The 18337-nt window shown below is 34.9% G+C and overlaps 1 protein-coding gene across 1 annotated transcript; it reads left to right on the forward strand.

Annotated features, from left to right (window-relative positions):
* Window positions 1-472: 472 nt before the first annotated feature.
* On the forward strand, window positions 473-17880 carry LOC123865940 (proton channel OtopLc-like). The gene is made up of 15 exons (XM_045907161.1): window positions 473-905; window positions 3514-3684; window positions 8937-9009; window positions 9324-9410; window positions 9612-9762; window positions 10054-10162; window positions 10244-10393; window positions 11135-11285; window positions 11827-12023; window positions 14289-14448; window positions 14869-15000; window positions 15094-15190; window positions 15645-15800; window positions 17053-17302; window positions 17512-17880. The coding sequence occupies exons 1-15, from the start codon at window positions 753-755 to the stop codon at window positions 17830-17832; spliced, it is 2358 nt and encodes a 785-aa protein (XP_045763117.1). The 5' UTR covers window positions 473-752; the 3' UTR covers window positions 17833-17880.
* Window positions 17881-18337: the final 457 nt, after the last annotated feature.

An 18337-nucleotide genomic window follows, 5' to 3' on the forward strand; every position in this document is an offset into this window, starting at 1 on the left:
TCCCACATAATTATAACAATATAAAATATATAACGATAATTTTTTTACTACATAATATTCATTAAATTTTCTAGGTCTGTGGTTTTTCCAAATTTCATTAAATTGCTTCGTTGTCTAGAAAAACGAGCACAAAGTTGGGCCTTTTTTTAAAGAAAAATACAAATCTTTGAGCCCCTGTAATTTTAAAACTACATATTTTTAGAAAAATCTAAAACACCACAGACACAGATATTAGTTTCTAGACTATGTCTGCAAAATTTCATGGACTTTGGTTGCTTAATATTCAAATGAAATGGGAACTACGATTGTATGGAGTAAGTGACGGAGAGAGCTCTGTTAATTAATTTGATTTTGCTCCTATAAAGTAGTATACACGCTGTTGCTTTATTTCCTGGTCCTTAACTATATGATATCTCTGAAGTTAACAGACTGCCGTGAAAAGTAGCGTTTGTTTTACTGATAATAAGTTCAATCGTCTATACAATAATTAATATAAAAACGTGTTGAATGTCTTGCAGTAAATAAAGGAAGTGTTAATTTGATGTACTTAGTGATTACGCCTTTATTATTGATATGTATCACGGATAACGGATGATAATGTTTTTTTCATTACATTTGCGATTTAAATATCAGAATTGATTGTTCATGAAGGGGATATGCCGTACTTCCGTCGCATAGTAATCTGGGAAATGCTACGTTAATTGTGATTTATGAATATTTTTCTATAAATTTTACTTGATTACTTAGTGAAAATGACGGAACCAAATACAGATAAAACAGAGATTTTGAACGAAATAGTGAACAGGAAGAATTTGGGTGAAAAAAAATATCACTCGGAAACATCGTTGCAGAAATTTGGAGAAGAGAATGAGGAACAAAGCCCAGAAATTACAAAGGATCCTGGAGTAAGTACTTGTTTATTATTTAATATCAAGCTAAACTGACATGATAGTTTAAAAGGTAATTTACTATTTAAAAATGCTATGAGTTACTAAAGATACAATATACATAATCTAAATCTTATATATTCAGAAGATAATGTTTTTAATTTGGGTTTGTTCCAAAACATAATTCACTTTTACGGCTCTTAACTACCTATATATATTTACCTTCGCAAACATAACATTATATACTTAAGTATATATTTTTTTCAAACCTAGAGGCGAATTATCAAATAATTCTACTAAGCCGACTTTTGTAGACCTTTGCACATGATGTAAATTGTGGGTTTCAACTCCTATGTATCTAGTGTTCACACAAAACATAAGAGCGTTTAATATAATAAATTAAAATAAATTATTATTATAGGGGTTATTATTTTCTCTGTGTCTTTCTTCAGTTACAAACCACCTTTTAGAACGCCACGTATTTACAAACCACCTTTCATATAGACTCTTTTAATTTTTTTTTCACAAACTATAGACCGGTTGCTGTGCAGCTCGCAGTTTCAGAATATTTACGTTGGGGATTTCGCCCATTGCGGAGCTTGCCATTTACAAGGGCAACTTATTTATAGGTGCACGTAGTTTATCTTTCCTAGTTTTTCGCAATATACTATCTGTAAATAATGGCAAATTCAAATTTTTCAAAAAAGATACCTCAACAAGTATCTCTCTCACCGATATCTATTATATCTACTGATTAATTACAATATAGCTTTACAAATAATCGTTTCTTAAGAAAGAGGAAGATATTTTAGTGTTTAAACTATCGTGAGTAATATTCATTACAAAATGCCTCGATAGCTCAACGGTTGAGGAGCGGACTGAATTCCAAAAAGGTCGGCGGTTCAAACCCCACCCGTTGCACTGTTGTCTTACCCACTCCTGGCACAAGCTTAAGGGAAGTATATTAGTCATGATTAGCGAGGCTAATGTTCTTTTAAGAAAAAAGTAAAAAAAAAAAAATATGACGGCTTAGCCCACGAGTTTGTCGGGCATAGTCCTACAAACTAGTCTGGCAGCCTGACTAGTTTTGAGCCCGTCCATACGAAACTAATGCTATTTACTAAAATATAATATATCTAATAGAGTATCTAATATAACTAAATCGTATTTCGACGTTTCTTTCGTTATGCGCTAATGCGGTTACGCACAATTTACCCGATTGAGTTGATACTTTGTTTAGTTGTTGTTGACACTTGCAAGAGGGATACTAACGGAGTATCACTGACGTACGATTAGGTGATTCCAGCATTAGCTAGATTTTCTACAAAAATGAAACTCATTTGAGTGTTTTAAATATGTATATAGATTACCTTGACTGTAAAGTATAAATAAAACACATAGGTACAATAAGGTACCTATTGCAAGATAATAAAATATTATGATAGTTTTATTAATTAAACAAGTCAATGGTTTTTTCGTTTTCCGTGTTTGATGACTCAATAATTGTTAAATAAGCTATCTTATCAACATACGATTATGATCAGCAATATGACCATTTTAAATCTTATTACAAAATAAAACAAATGCAGTAGCCAGAATAGTAATCTTGAAGCACAGCTTCTACACAATTTTGGCTATGTAACCATCAATGCATATAAAAAGAAAAGTCTCCAATCCCTTGGACCTTACGAAGCTGAAATTTTGAGGTTCCTTTATAATTTAAACAAGCAAAACGATTGGATTTTTGAAATTCCCACGGCAGTTAAAGGAAAAAAATAGGATTTACATTTTTGCCGAAGCCTCGAGCGGTTACTAGTCTATAGTCATTTTCAAGATAAACTAAAAAACCAAAGGCTAGCTAAAATTTTACTAAACCGGAAAGATTTGTTTGTTTGTAATCGATAAACTTGGAATCAAATAAACTAATTTTATTCTTTCGCCATTAGAAAGCTTCTTTATTCAAAAGCACTTAATGTAAACTATACATAATAATAATATATTATGGTTACCATGTGTATATAGGTATAAAGTTTATACCTAGGTGTATCAAATTTCATCGAAGCGAAGCCGGGTGGATCAACTAGTTCTTCATATAAAGATCATCGCAATGTTTGTTATTACCTAAATTATTGATGGTCATAATTTAACGATGCATTTTAGCCATTACAGTAGCCAAGTTGCTAAATGATCCAGGTTCTTGTCAATTTAGAAAGATCGTTGGGTAAAGTTTTGACTTCCACTTACACAGTGCAAATAAGCTGTTAACCAAATTTTAACCCATTAATATTATAAATCCCAAAATGTATGTCTGTCTGTCTGTCTGCTAGCTTTTTATCCATCCATTTAACTGATTTTTATGAAATTTTGTACAAGGATAGCTTGCATTCTGGGGACTGGCATAGGCTATCTTTCTATTCCGAATTGGGATTTATAAAAAAAAACTAAATTCACTGGGAAGTAATCGTGGTCTATTAGGTATCTATTTGGTACAGAGACGGCTTAACCCCGAAAATTAAAATAGATTACCTACTTTTATCCCAAAACCAACGAGTTCCCTCGGGATTTTTAAAACACCAAACGCCATGTGGGTACCGTCTAATACAATATACTTGTTTTTTTATGTCAGGTGCTTAATAAATCGGTAAAGGCACTGTCTTCAGCTGAGGATGTGCTGGAGCGGCGGCGGACTATGTCCCAGCCGGGGCCAGCTTCCGGCAGCTTGGTGACCGCCACAGCAGGCCGCACGCGGCGGCGACCACCCCGCAACGTCATGTACGCCGCCGATCTGGAAAGGACAGTGAGTTTAAGTTCATGTTAAAGTTAAATTACGACTTCCTGTACCAGAGGCAGGTTTAGTCCCGTTGGCCCCGCTAACCGTCTCCCCGTTAACGAAGACAACAGGATTCGAATAAAATTATTAATTTGTCTCGTTGGCCCCACTAACGTGTCTGGGAGAAACAACATGGCAACGTCACGCATCAGAATATGTAAATATACGCTAACAATAAATTCAACCAATTTATTTAAATGCTGTTTTTATGGATATTTTAAACTGCATTTATAATCATGTTAAGTAAGTATCGAAGTATTATTAGACAGACTTAATTTATATTATTAAAAAATAAGTTTGTAATGGCCATTTAGGATTTTACGTTGCAAGCGTTATTAGGTATATAACTAATGTACCTATATGTGCGGGCAAATCTCACTCTAGTTTTACATGTGAAGACTTCATGTTTTTGCTGTTATCAGAAGTATTCTCTTCACGACTTTTTATAATGATGTGGGAAATGGTACTCATAACAAAGCGTCATATTCAGATTCCATTACGAAAATAAAGTAGGATTAGTAGATAAATCGGCGTTAAATTGTGATAAATTCTTGCAATAAACGCTCTAGTAAATTCAGCATGAAATCATAATTGATTGAGTATACTTAATTCCTTTATTTTTACTGTCTATCTGCTTAGAGGATTAAAGTCTAGATACAGCTGGATATCGGGCATATTTTCTTAATTAAATTATAATCAGTCAACTATTATTTACGATGTGTACCTATATATCTTCTCATGGTAAATAAAACAAAGGAAAGACCTTAACAAAAACTGATCTCATATCTGCGATTTGTAATTCAGAAATCTTTGCTTGACATCTTAATATTGACTAATATTATGTTAAGCACACACTTAATTACTCAATAACCATAAAATCTCTTAATATTCGCTTGATAGAAAATCTAGTGGCTCTATTAAACGATAAAATCTTAAGATACGAGTAGGTAATTAATAGATAAGTAGTAGTTGTTGTTTAGTAGTGTGTAGATTGTTTAGCTGAAACTCAGGAATAGTATTAAGTACGCTAATACATAAATGTAGATACTTACTTGCAACAAAAAATACGAAGATACTTAGTTATTTGAATCTGTGGCAAGAAGAAAAATAGAGCAACAGATCTCAAAAATATTTATGTCCTTTACTCGTAAACACTATTTTAAGTACCTAGCCTAATGGGTGGTCCTACACCAGTTGGTAAAGTTGTGTTTTTTAAGAACAAGTGCGAATCAGACTCGCTTACCGAGGGTTCCGTACCTACCTACTACAGAAAAAGTAGAACGGTATGAATCTCTTTTGTTAACGTACCCTAAAACTAACTTTCTTTGTAAAGGTTAATTATGGTATTTTGGACAATACTAAACTTGATTCATGACAAAGTAAATATAAAAAGAAGTACAAGCATCTTGTAGTACAGTAAATAATTAAATTATCAGCCATAAATATTGTGTAAATCACAAGACCAATAGCTACTGGAGGCTTATCTTAAATTAAACTTCACTTCTATTTTATGATTATAGAAAACATAATTTACACCTAGCAGAATTTATCTGGATTAAAAGATTACACAAATTGACTCGTTTTTAATATTATCTTTTACATTCAAATATAACTGATTTTTTTCCATAATAATCAATCAATGAATCCGAGGAAATTAAAATATTATCGCGACTTAATTGTGATACACAATCAGTGTTGCGTGATAATATTGTAATTTAATATGAAATGTACTGAATCGATCCAGTTTTACTCTCTGTATAATCCTAATGAAAATAGTTAAAGCTTACTTACATATTATTCGAACTGGATGATTTTCCGGATCCGGACAGTTTTCCAGGATAAATTGTAGCCTATGCCCATCTCCAAGGAGCAATCTATCTCCGAGAAGTCAAATAGATGATATCCGTGACTTTATCAACGTGGATTTAAGTAACTTTAAAATCCTCCATTGGTTTTTTAAAAATCCATTGAAACTCTTTGATTTTCAGAAAACGGATGGGCTATGAAAAGGTAGCAGACAGACAGACACACTTTCGCATTAAATTTTTAATGTTAGCACAGTATACTTGAGTAGGTAATAAATAACATACCATCCTTACTGTATGATGTTAGTATAGATTACCTTTTTTACCAGATTTACGCCTTACGCCGAATTATTAGGTAAGCTGCTGGAATCACCAAAAAAACAATAAACTTGGTCTGAATTGATTTGATCAGCAATTTGGATTTTAAAGTTTAGGTATATTATACAGAGCTGTGGTAGGAGCAGGTAAGCGATTCGCACTCAACCGAAAGAGCACTAAGTATCTTCAGTAAGAAATTTTCAAGCTAAGGATTATATAAAGTCGACGTCTTAACCTATTTCACTTTGTTATAACATAAACAACAACACTTTAACTACAGAAATATGAACAGAAAGCGTGGAACATTAAAAAAAATTCAGCTTGAAAACGATGCTTCTCACATAATAATTGATAACAGATCTGCAAGAAAAGATTTTATCAAATACTCATGACTCACTTTAACTTCTACGTATAAAAATTTATTAGTATGTATCTAAATTAATATCAATAAGATTGGAATATAGGTATTTGCATATTGCAACGATTGCAACATGTATTTATGAGCAAATTCTGCCGGGAAAACCTATGAAATGTAAAACAATAAAAATTGAAGTAGGTTAGTGATAATCATATTAATAAAGAATAATCTGCTTTATATACGACTGAATATTATGGTCTAGACACTATACCTATTATGGAAAATGTAAATAATAGTCTAATAGTTAATGGAAAAAAAATAGATAGGTACCTATTCACTTTTTGTCTTATCCGACATACCAGTAGGTAAATCATAATTTTGATTCTGGTATTTACTTAGTTCTCACTACGAACTGCGGGCTTTTAATTATGATGATTACGTAAATCTACACAATACATAGTCATTAATTATAGTGATTAGGCCAAGTGACGACAAACGCAAGACTAACATTCCAACGATAAATAAATAATTAGTTAGCATATTTAATTTATTGCCAAAAACAAAAAGATTAAATCCATACCTACAAATATTGTAAATAAAATAATATGTACAGTAATTAGATAATGCTAGCTATAAGTTTTATTGAATACTAGATGATGTCCGCAGCTTCGCCCGCGTGGATTGGTCAGATCTCCTGCAGCATCAGGATTGAGGAGTTGGAATCCAATTTTTTTATCGAACAATGTCGCAAAGTTCTTTTATCGATTAGAAAAAAAAATTACGCAAATCGGTTCAGATTTTTTTGTATATATGCGTCTGTCTATCTGTCTGTTGTCTTCTCACGGCCCCGGATCCCGGGTCTCTTACTTTTCGGAGTTAGGTATGTGCGTTTTAAGCAATTAAATATCATTTGCTTAAACGGTGAAAGAAAACATCGTAAGAAAATCTACATGCCTGAGAGTTCTCCACTTCCGCACTTGGCCAGTGTGGTCAAACCCTTCTCATTTTGAGAGAAAATATGTGCTAAATGTTGCCAGCGAAGGGTTGATGATGGTAATGACTAGTGAGGGTGAAACGTGCCCTACTCAAAAAAAATAACAATGAAGTGTCATCAGTCCTACTGTATCGAGTAAAAATAAAGGGCAATAGATTTTGTGTAAAAGGCCAGGTTCAGTTCCATCAAGCGAGCGCCGAGCGCGGGCCGTGTTTGAGGCGGGGACTCCCGCGCAGCCAACTGTAAACCTTTTGAGTCCAGCCGGCCGCGAGCCTCCCTCGCACCCTCCAGCCCACCACCCCTCGCCGGCTCAGCTGTAAATACCGACTGCGGACACACCGTGCCGCCCCAGCGCCTCGCCTAATGAAAATTCAATCTCTTTACTTTTTTTACACATACTGCTAACCGGCCTCATCAATGGAAATATTCATTAACAGCTCCAGTGGTCGCCTTCACCTATCAAAATGTAATTCGGGTATAAAGTATCGCGATAAGCGGGAGTTAATCGTTTCTTTTTAATCGTTCATTTAATTACATCATTTCATGTGATTAACGATGGATGAAAACAGAAAATATACAGTAGGTGCATCCTGGCGTTTAACCTATCGTCAGTGATTTCCATTATAAATATATGTAGATGATCCCAGCTGTACCTACTTACGTGGTTAGTCGAGCTTACTTAACGTGATTCGGCTGCTAAGCTAATTCTATTACCCACAGACACAGATTAGATATTGACTTGTCACCTGCTCATAACTATTTTTAGCTTTGGTTATAATAGGAAAATAAAGTGAAGATAACAAATGCTGTAAAAGTGCTATAAATAGCCTAGGTACCATAAAAGTGGATGTAAATAACATGATCGAAACTGTATTTATTATCATAATAAAAGATAACTTCGTCGAATTTTGATATGTGAAATCTGATATGAGCAGGAAGTTTGGGAAATCTGAAGAATTATGTGCACTGTATGCGTTTTAACAGAATTAATAGGTAATTCTGAGAGGAAACCTATGCTCGGTATTGGTCAGATAAGACGATGATAATGATGATATCAAAAAACTGCAGACTTTTAATTTTTTTAGAGTTCCGTACCTCAAAAGGAAAAACGGAACCCTTATAGGATCACTTTGTTGTCTGTCTGTCTGTCTATCCGTCCGTCCGTCCGTCCGTCCGTCCGTCGTGTCTGTCAAGAAAACCTATAGGGTACTTTCCGTTGACCTAAAATCATGAAATTGACAGGTAGGTAGGTCTTATAGCACAAGTACAGGAATAAATCTGAAAATTGCGAATTTGAATGTGTTTCAATTTTCTAAGTCAGATAACTATACCAAGTCGGGTATCATATGAAAGGGCTTTACCTGTACATTCTAAAACAGATTTTTATTTCTTTTTTGTTTTTGAAATACCCGAGTACGGAACTCACAGTGCGCGAGTCTGACTCGCACTTGGGCGGGTTTTTAAATATACGAGTACGTATGTGTAGTTTTTTCTCCTCTCGTTGAAAACGTACGGCCGAAAAATTTGTTTCGAGACCGTGGAGCACCGTAATGGGATTATAGTGAAATACAGGGTGGTGTCGATCGGGAGAAACAAGCGACTAATGAAGTTATTAATCCGATTTTGCCCGGCTTTCGATGTTCAGGCAACATTTTTTAGTTCAGGTTTACGGCGCTATGAATTGCATCTCTATTTAAATACGAAATTCTTGCACTAGGTAAGTAATAAATAACTCTGTTTGCAGGATTCCACAGAGAGACTACCGAAGTTCTTCGTTAGTAATAGAGACGACTATGCCTTTCCTCCTATGCCATTAGGTAAGTACCTGCCACTACCTAGCTAGTACCTACCTCCTGCTACGTATATTAAAACAACTTTCATTTCATTAAAATTTATTTCGTTTAAAATTGTATGTGTAAATTAATATAAATTATCTATTAAAAAATAAGTGAACCATGTATTATTACATGGAAAATCAGTTTTATACTTTCAAGAGCACTTTTTTGAGCTTCCAATATAAAGTGAAATTTAATTAAGACGATATTTTTTTTGTCTAAAATAAACATGTTACTTTCCATGGCACAAAGTAACCTATTAATTAATTTTGTTTTTCCTTGTCTTGTTGTTAAAGCATACGAAAACACACCAAGCCCACTTTCGTACAATGGAAATGGAAGTATGTATGGAAATTTTAGAAATGGAGACATCAAATCTCTTAGTGAGTATATTATCTGTATTTGTCCTAGAAATATTATTCAGCCCAATATAATACAACAATCTTAGAAACTAGCGTGCACTTAAAAATAACATTTGGCTGCCTTTATAATAATAATGTGTTTTCATTGATTTTTGATCAAACTTTTTTAAATAAGAAAAAAGCATATTTTTTAAACTGAATCATAACTGGAGAATTTTATAGGTAGCTATCGCATGAATACACCAATCGAGATGCGTGGCGGAACAACCCCGCGCAAGAGGTCAGTGGTGACAATGGACGCTCAGTCCATTCGCTCCGTAGAGACTCAAGCGCCGCCGCCTACGAGCCCGGAGGAAAACACCCGCCTTACTGTGTGAGTGTTATAACATCGCACTTGTTGCAGAGCCGATCATAATATTATTTAACTGACTTGAATAAATTTGACGTTTTGACAGTTTTTAAAAGTTTTTGTAAGGACGACGAATTTTAAAAAACATGGAACTTAAAATAACGGATCATAATCATGTGACTATCATTTCTTTTTTTTTAATTTTTAACAATTTTTCTGTTAAGAATTTTTATTTCCTTAAACATTATTGGCCCTGGTTTATTAGAGTAGTGGTCGTAAATTTTTGTAATTTTTGATTTTGAGTGTTTTTTCCAGAAAATACCTCACGTTGATGCTAAGCTGTATGTATGCAGTATTATTAGTGACACTTGCTTTTATAGTTTATCTCACTGATCCATTTCTCCGAGATATATCAACATCACCGGTAATCACTGCTCTCTTATTACCAACTTCTAATTAAATAGCAGTGTAGAGACGTTTAAAACGTAATTCCTTGAATTTACAGATTTACTCCCTCGTTCTTCTGGGAATCGGATTTTTCTATCATATCTACCTAGTGATCGATATCACAAGATACAAAAAGATAGCAGTAAAAAACCAAAAGATCAAAGGAGTTCATAATAAAAACATTCAAGATTTTTTCAGAAAACAAGAGGTAAGAAATTCACAAAAAATATTTTCACTTAGTCAATTATTCTAATAAATAACTTGCTTTTTAAAATCTCGCGAATGAAATTTTAAAATTTGAATTGGATTGTTTCAATGCCGATTTGAATTGATATCTATTTAAACTCCCCATTTGGGGAAAATATAAAGTATTTTTTTTTTGTTTTTTTGAAAAATAAAACGAGCAAAACTTTCTTTATTTAATTTTCTATATATTCACATTAGTTGCAAAATAATAATATAATGTTATAAAGGAGGCAATGCAGGAATCAATCAATCATTATATCTCATATTTGTGGTTCTTTCATTTCACTTTTATATTTATGTAATACTAGAGAATGCCCGCGGCTTCGCCCGCGTGGATTACGGTTTTTTAAAATCCCGTAGGACCTCTTTGATTTTCCGGGATAAAAAGTAGCCTATGTCCTTCCCCGGGATGTATCCCATGTCTGTACCAAATTTCATCAAAATCGGTTCAGCGGTTGGGCCGTGAAAGCGTAGCAGACAGACAGACAGACAGACAGACACACTTTCGCATTTATAATATTAGTAGGGATAATAAATATTTACTTTTTCAAAAAAATATTTTAATTGCTTAATATGGAGATAACTTAATTCTAAAAATTGAAAGTACATTTTTAATAGTTCTTTTAAGTAGACAGTCTTTAATAACACTGCTCACAGCTGGCGTTTGGGGACGCATCTTATCTCAAATTATTATTTTTTACAGGAAGAATTTGGCTACAGTCCCGGTGATCGAACTCCCGGTAGTGCGGCATCGCAAGCATTCCCCTCAGCGGCTCTGCTTCCCATGAATCATGACTATTGCTTCAGCCATGGACGGCATTCGGGCAGCTTCTATCTCAAGCTAGGGGCTGCTGGTAAGACATCTACATTATATTCAGAAACTAAGTTTAACTTTAAACTAGAGTTTGGACATGAAAAGGATATATTCGTGTAGATTGTAATCAACTATATATATCAAGACTACCACGGGTTCAGAAAGAAGGTTCTACCTATTGAGAAAAGCCGGCGAGGAACTCAGCAGTTGCTCTTTCTTAAAATCAAAATGTTGCAATATGTATGATACAACACGTCCAATACGTCCCATAATGTAACTATTACCTGTACTAGTGCTACTTATGTATTCTGAGCTATTGCACTTTATCTTGTAGGCTGCTATGTAACTTCGACCGCTTCCATGAAATCTGATTACTAAGAAATTCGTCAATTGTATAATAACCGGTGGTGAATCTAAGAACCCTTTGGGATTATTGTTACAATACAAAATGCATTGCATTAACCAAAAAAAGATAAGAGCTTAGAAAATTCAATTTATCAACTTGAAATACGTACATACTTAAAAATACGCTTGAAATATGAACGTTATAATTGTAAATAAACCAAGGTTCTGTTTTCCAGGTTTTGCTCTAGGTCATTTAATCCACTCGGTCCTGCAGATAACCGTCCAAGTCGGCTATCTCGTAGACGATGATATTAGCAATGATGAGTGCATAGATTATCCGCAATTTGCTTACGACATCGCGAGTCCGCTGTACTGCTTCATACAGCTTTACTTCATCTTCAAGTACTCTAACGTCCACATATTAAAAGCGCAGGCACGTATTAGTTAATTTAGTAGTCAACCATTTAGATTTTAGTCTATGCACCACACCTATTACGTATATACGGGTGGTCAAAAAGTCGTGGATCAAACGAAATAGGGAGATAGAGGAGGTCATTTCCAGCAAAAAATATTTCTACAGCATGGCCTTATTTAAATTGCCCTAAGAGTTATGAATATTTTTGAGATTTTTAACAAAATACCAGATTCTCTTACAATTAGACTAATTTAAAAAAAATGAGATAAAAGATAATAAAACAAACGATGCTGTGTTATTACTAGATAATGTATCAGCACTACAAACCTTCAATTGAGGCTCTGGGTGCCAAATGACAAGAGCAATTAATTTTTTTCCAAAACTTTTAAAGCGTTACCAAAAATTTAATGTCACTTTAAAAGCGCACTGTGAAAAAAAAATGTACTACGGAAAAGTGACCCTGTATCAGAAAAACTTGCTGATTTAATGCCAATTTAAATGAGGTATAACACATTACTCTTTGTTTCGTAATTCTGGTATTATAATTGTTTTTTCATATCAAGGTGCAAATTTCAGTAGATTAGTTTAATTCAAAATAATTTTGAAGATTATCATGCTGCTAGTTAAACTGCTAGTTTTTTGTATGTTGGAATGCTAGAAACATCACTGTGCTTGTCACACTTAAAATTTGTGAAAAGAATAGAAACTCTTCACTACCACCTCGTGCCAGAACCACCCAGAACTACCCAGAACGCCCGTCTTGCAAGTAGTTCATCTTTTCTAGGAAACAAAAGGATAAAGAAACTATGCCTCTCGTTCACACTAATCATCATTTCTATTTGCATTGTAGGAATAAGGAAGGATGTGAAAGAGAGGCATAGTTTTTTTATCCTTTTGTTTCCTAGAAAAGAGGGCGTTCTGGGTAGTTCTGGCACGTGGTGGTAGTGAACAGTTTCTGTTCTTTTCACAAATTTTAAGTGTGACAAGCACAGTGATGTTTCTAGCATTCCAACGTACAAAAAACTAGCAGTTTAACTAGCAGCATGATAATCTTCAAAATTATTTTGAATTAAACTAATCTACTGAAATTTGCACCTTGATATGAAAAAACAATTATAATACCAGAGTTACGAAACAAAGAGTAATGTGTTATACCTCATTTAAATTGGCATTAAATCAGCAAGTTTTTCTGATACAGGGTCACTTTTCCGTAGTACATTTTTTTTTCACAGTGCGCTTTTAAAGTGACATTAAATTTTTGGTAACGCTTTAAAAGTTTTGGAAAAAAATTAATTGCTCTTGTAATTTGGCACCCAGAGCCTCAATTGAAGGTTTGTAGTGCTGATACATTATCTAGTAATGACACAGCATCGTTTGTTTTATTATTTTTTATCTCATTTTTTTTAAATTAGTCTAATTGTAAGAGAATCTGGTATTTTGTTAAAAATCTCAAAAATATTCATAACTCTTAGGGCAATTTAAATAAGGCCATGCTGTAGAAATATTTTTTGCTGGAAATGTCCTCCTCTATCTCCCTATTGCGTTTGATCCACGACTTTTTGACCACCCTGTATAAAGAGCGCTAGTAAGCTCGGTGGCGATAATATGAATTAACAGTTTTCTTGGAACTTCGGTCGCGTGGATTTATGATTTTTAAAGATCACACTTCTCAAAATTCTCATTCACGGGACTCCGTCTCCTTATTCACGGACGCACCAGACGGAGAAACCAAAAATATTATGCAGAAAAAAGCACTTCAATAAATACAATATACAACGGAACACTTTACTTTATGTGGCATTGCCACGCATGCCGGGTACCTACAGCTAGTAATATTATAAAAATGCGAAAGTGTGTCTATCTATCTATGTGTGACTGTCTATCTATCTAGTAGCTTTTCACATCTAATGTTTTACTGATTTTGATGCAAATATAGCTTGCACCCCGGGGACGGACAAGGCTATTTTAATCCCGGCTAGTCAAAAAGTTCCTACGGAATTTTTAAATAACAAAAGTTCACGCAGATGAACTCGCAGGGTTCATCAAGTAGATAATAAAGGTAAATATAGGTAATAAAAGGATCCTACTTGTAACGCAATGGTTTGAGCTGTACATGATAATATGTCAGTCAGACAATTTTTCCTATTTGATAATATCTAATAAAGGTCCTGAAAACCCATCTACAGTGAGTGGTACTTAACCGCTTCTGTTGTATGATATTGTATGATGATATACCTCAGTGAAAATTGTTATCAATCAATCATAATATTGATTTTTGCACAGGGATTAGCCCACTTTGGGTTCATGCACATGATTGGCAGTAGCCTGAGTTTCTGGGTTTACAACATAGTCCGGGAGACTGTCCTAGCCCTGACTATATATGCTGGTATTTTATATGGCAACAGAACAGAAGCGGAAGAACCTCCTGTGAACCCTGTATTTGGTAAAATAATATTTCTTTGATTTTATAGTCAGCTAAATTTTATATTAGTAAGCGGTGATAGCCCGATAGCCTAGTGGTTAAAGACGTCGCGGCCTTCTAATATAGGACTCGGGGATTCGATCCCGGGCACGGACCCCTCATTTTTTGGATTTAGATGTAATTTGAGCAATTAAAAATCGCGAGCTTTAACGGAGAAGGAAAAACATCTTGAGGAAACCTGCATGCCTGAGAGTTCTCCAATAGTCTCAAAGATATAACTTTTGTTTTGTTTCGACAAAAAAAAATGATAACAATACCTATTGGTTTCCTCGTGCCAGCAGCCAGCAAGAAACTCGGCGGACTATAAGAACTATTATTAGGTACATGAGTTTTTATAGGTATAGACTACACTATATATTTAATTTTTGATCAATTTTTTAGTCCACCAGCCTACCCTCGATGTAAGCGTTCTACACAACGAGAACTGTACGGGCTCGCGCGCTATCACGTCGATTATTGAAAACTTTTCACCCTATCTATATCCGTTCGGTGTGGAATATAATATCCTCATTGGTGCGTATGAGAAACAAATTTTTTTTAAATGTTTTAGGTATGAGTACAATATCGCATGTTGGAATCATTATAATTTTGTACATAACATTGCAGTTGCCGTTTACTACATGATCTGGAGCCATATTGGAGTATGTGACAACGAAGATTCAGATAGCAGTTCTGGTTCTGGGGATAATCAAACTGTTTGCAAGTGCGTAGAACATTTAAATACTTAATGTACTTAATAGGCATTCAATCGGCGCAGTTGTATTTTGGAAATACAATGTGAACTTCAAAACATCAGTGCGCAGTCAGTTGACAGAAAATTTAGAAAAAAAGACCATTTTAATAACAAATCATTCTGGTTGTTAGTAAAACATTATTAATAATAGTTAATTATTTACATTTTGAAGACAGTTTGAACATTATTCTCACTATTTGGCCATGTTCAGCTTATTATTTTAATAAAGTGAACAGGCTATAAATTTTTACACGGAAGACCTCCGTAACAGGAGTACCTCAGATCTAGAATAATTATCTCGAATCTTGATTAGGTAAGATCCCAAGCAAGATTTCCAAGGCATGTAGGTAAAGCATAGATCAAATTCAGACCTCTAAAGGTCGCAGGCATAAGCTAGTTCAATAGATCAATTACGTGTTCACAGAATTCCAACAGCAAACGAAGAGAATGACTATACAAGTAACGTTGTCATCCACGCGGACTGCCATGCGTCCAACAAAGGCCTGTTCCTAGGACTCGTTCTTAGTGTGGCGGTCGCCGGGTTGCTCATACTTGGATTTGTTTTCAGCAGTGTTGGAGAGTAAGTCTTCTTCTTAGTATTTAAAGCCGGGACACACCAAACGCGTATGCAGCACGTAAGCGTAGACGTAGCGCGTACCATAACGTTGTAATGTATGGAACTGTATGAGATATGGCATACCGCTTGCGTGACGTGAACGTTCGCGTAGACGTAATGCGTGCTGTCATGTCTATGGATTCACGCGCGTCACTACGCGCGTGGTCACGTGTACGTGCTGCATACGCGTTTGGTGTGTCCCAGCTCTTAACCCATTTAACTATGATCTACTTGTTATTCTAAACTGGTTGAATAGTCACATATAATTGACAGGCTCCGTACAAGTTTTGTTTTTGCAACCATTTGAGAATGATTGAGTAGCCTGGTTAAGAATCCTTTTTCGTTATCGAATCCTAAATTAGAATTTAAAATAGAAATAGTCTAAAATAGAAATTAGAACTAGACTTTAAACATATTAATTAAGTAAAATCCACTTACCGACTTGCCTCACTCTCGAAGGATGTGGTGGCCACAGCGTTAGAAAGTACAAAATACAAATACAAATAATTTATTTCCACAAAAGATTAATAACTAAGTACAATTAAATTTACATCTTATTAAATACCTACATACCTATTTTAAGTAGTTTAGTATGTATAAAAATTATATCACCTCCTGTAGTAGAGTACACATTCTAATAAGATCAATACAAAAATTGATCTTCTTGTTCCTACAGAAATCATAACAAGCTTTTTGAATCATAAATTGAAATATGTAGTTTTAGATTTCAATTTGAGATGGCTGTTAGTATGAATTTCTTTAGATGCAGACGTCAACACACACTCGAAAATTCTACAAGAATTTCATATTACATTATAGTGCACCAACAATCTTCCTCAGATTGTAATAGAAGTAATAACTGCCTGCGCGTGTTTATTATTCCTATTACATCATCATCATCGTCAACCGATAGACGTCCACTACTGGATGTAGGTTTCTTATTGCGACTCTTACAAGCCACGCGGTCTTGCGCCGCCTGAATCCAGCGGCTCCCGGTGGCGATAATATTTGATATCGTTTGTCCACCTAGTGGGGGGTGGTCTTCCAACGTTGCGCTGTCCGGTGCGAGGTCACCTTTTTAACAACTTGGGACCCCAACGTCTATCGGTTTTTCAAACTATGATATTCCTATTAGGAACTCTATAATTAATTTCTCTATAAATTTTCTCTAATTATATTCTACTAACCCTATAGCAATGTCCTATTATTGTTTCAGTGAATACCTGGAGCTGGGTTACTTCCTCAATTCCTGCACAAAACTTGGTCTGCACATACTTATGCTCTTTGCTGTTGTGATCGCTTACAACCAGACGAGGAAGCTGGACATCAACGAACACCCAGTATCACTCCTTGACGATATTCTTCTGTTCATTTGTTTGCCGGCTTTCTTCATGGAGACAGTATTTTCACTGATTGCAACCATCAACATATTAAATATAATCAAATCTATTGACGTCCTTGTTATGGTAAGTAATTTTTAACAATAAAAAATTATTTAACTAGCTTGTTAATAAAACTTAAGGTATTCTACTCGCGCATCATGTTTCACATAAATCTATTCTTTGTACATTTGAAACCTTCGTTTAACTTATAGGATCGAATAAAAAAAATTGACTTGAAAATTGTAGTTAAATAAAAATCACTTTAATCTTCTAATGACAAAATTCACCCTCAGGCCATCCAAGTCATCATTCAAACAACTCTCCTCGTGGACGGCCTTCGACGCTGCAGCAACAGTCGCAAGCTACGGCGGTCGAAACCAGGCAGAGAGGTCCTCATGTTCCTTCTCATCGGCAACGTGGCGATGTGGCTCTTGTACACCTTCTCCTACAAAGCTCCTGACAGCCTCGACGAAAGATACGAATTCTATGGCAAAGTGTTATGGACTATTCTCGGCCACGTCTGTTTGCCACTTATCATGTTCTACAGATTCCACTCCAGCGTGTGTTTTGCGGATATCTGGGGCGGCGCTTATAAACCTGGTTCTGATCATTAGTAACATAATATTATGCTTGTGTAAGTAGTTGTTGTTAATTAGTTAGTATGCCGTGTAATTTTAACTAAGTTTAGGTACCTAGTCTTATTAGTTATGTAATAGGAATATCTTTTATAAAGACTCGTAGATAGCCCAATTATTTATTAACTTTACTAGTATCTTAATCTTAAGAGATCTTAAATATACGTTTATTCCAATTTGCTGTATGTTATTTTTTACACTTTCTACTAAAGAAACAAATTTTCGTAAATGATAGCCTTCCCCGATACCCATAGGTATAGGTAGATGCGATTCGCAAAGCACGTATCAATTCGGCGGCGTCTTAGCTAACCAAGTCGGAGAGGCAGTTAATTAGTTCTACTGCCCTATAATACAATTACCGAATATTAGGTTAAGTACTCGGGCGGTCCAGCATCGTGCAGGACGCACTTAGAAGCCGAGATACAAACTAGTTAACGGAACAACCTCCTACATGCTGTTGTCTGTTGCATACTTGCACATAGTA

Source organism: Maniola jurtina, chromosome 6 (assembly GCF_905333055.1).
Source record: "Maniola jurtina chromosome 6, ilManJurt1.1, whole genome shotgun sequence".
In the NCBI taxonomy this organism is placed as follows: domain Eukaryota; kingdom Metazoa; phylum Arthropoda; class Insecta; order Lepidoptera; family Nymphalidae; genus Maniola; species Maniola jurtina.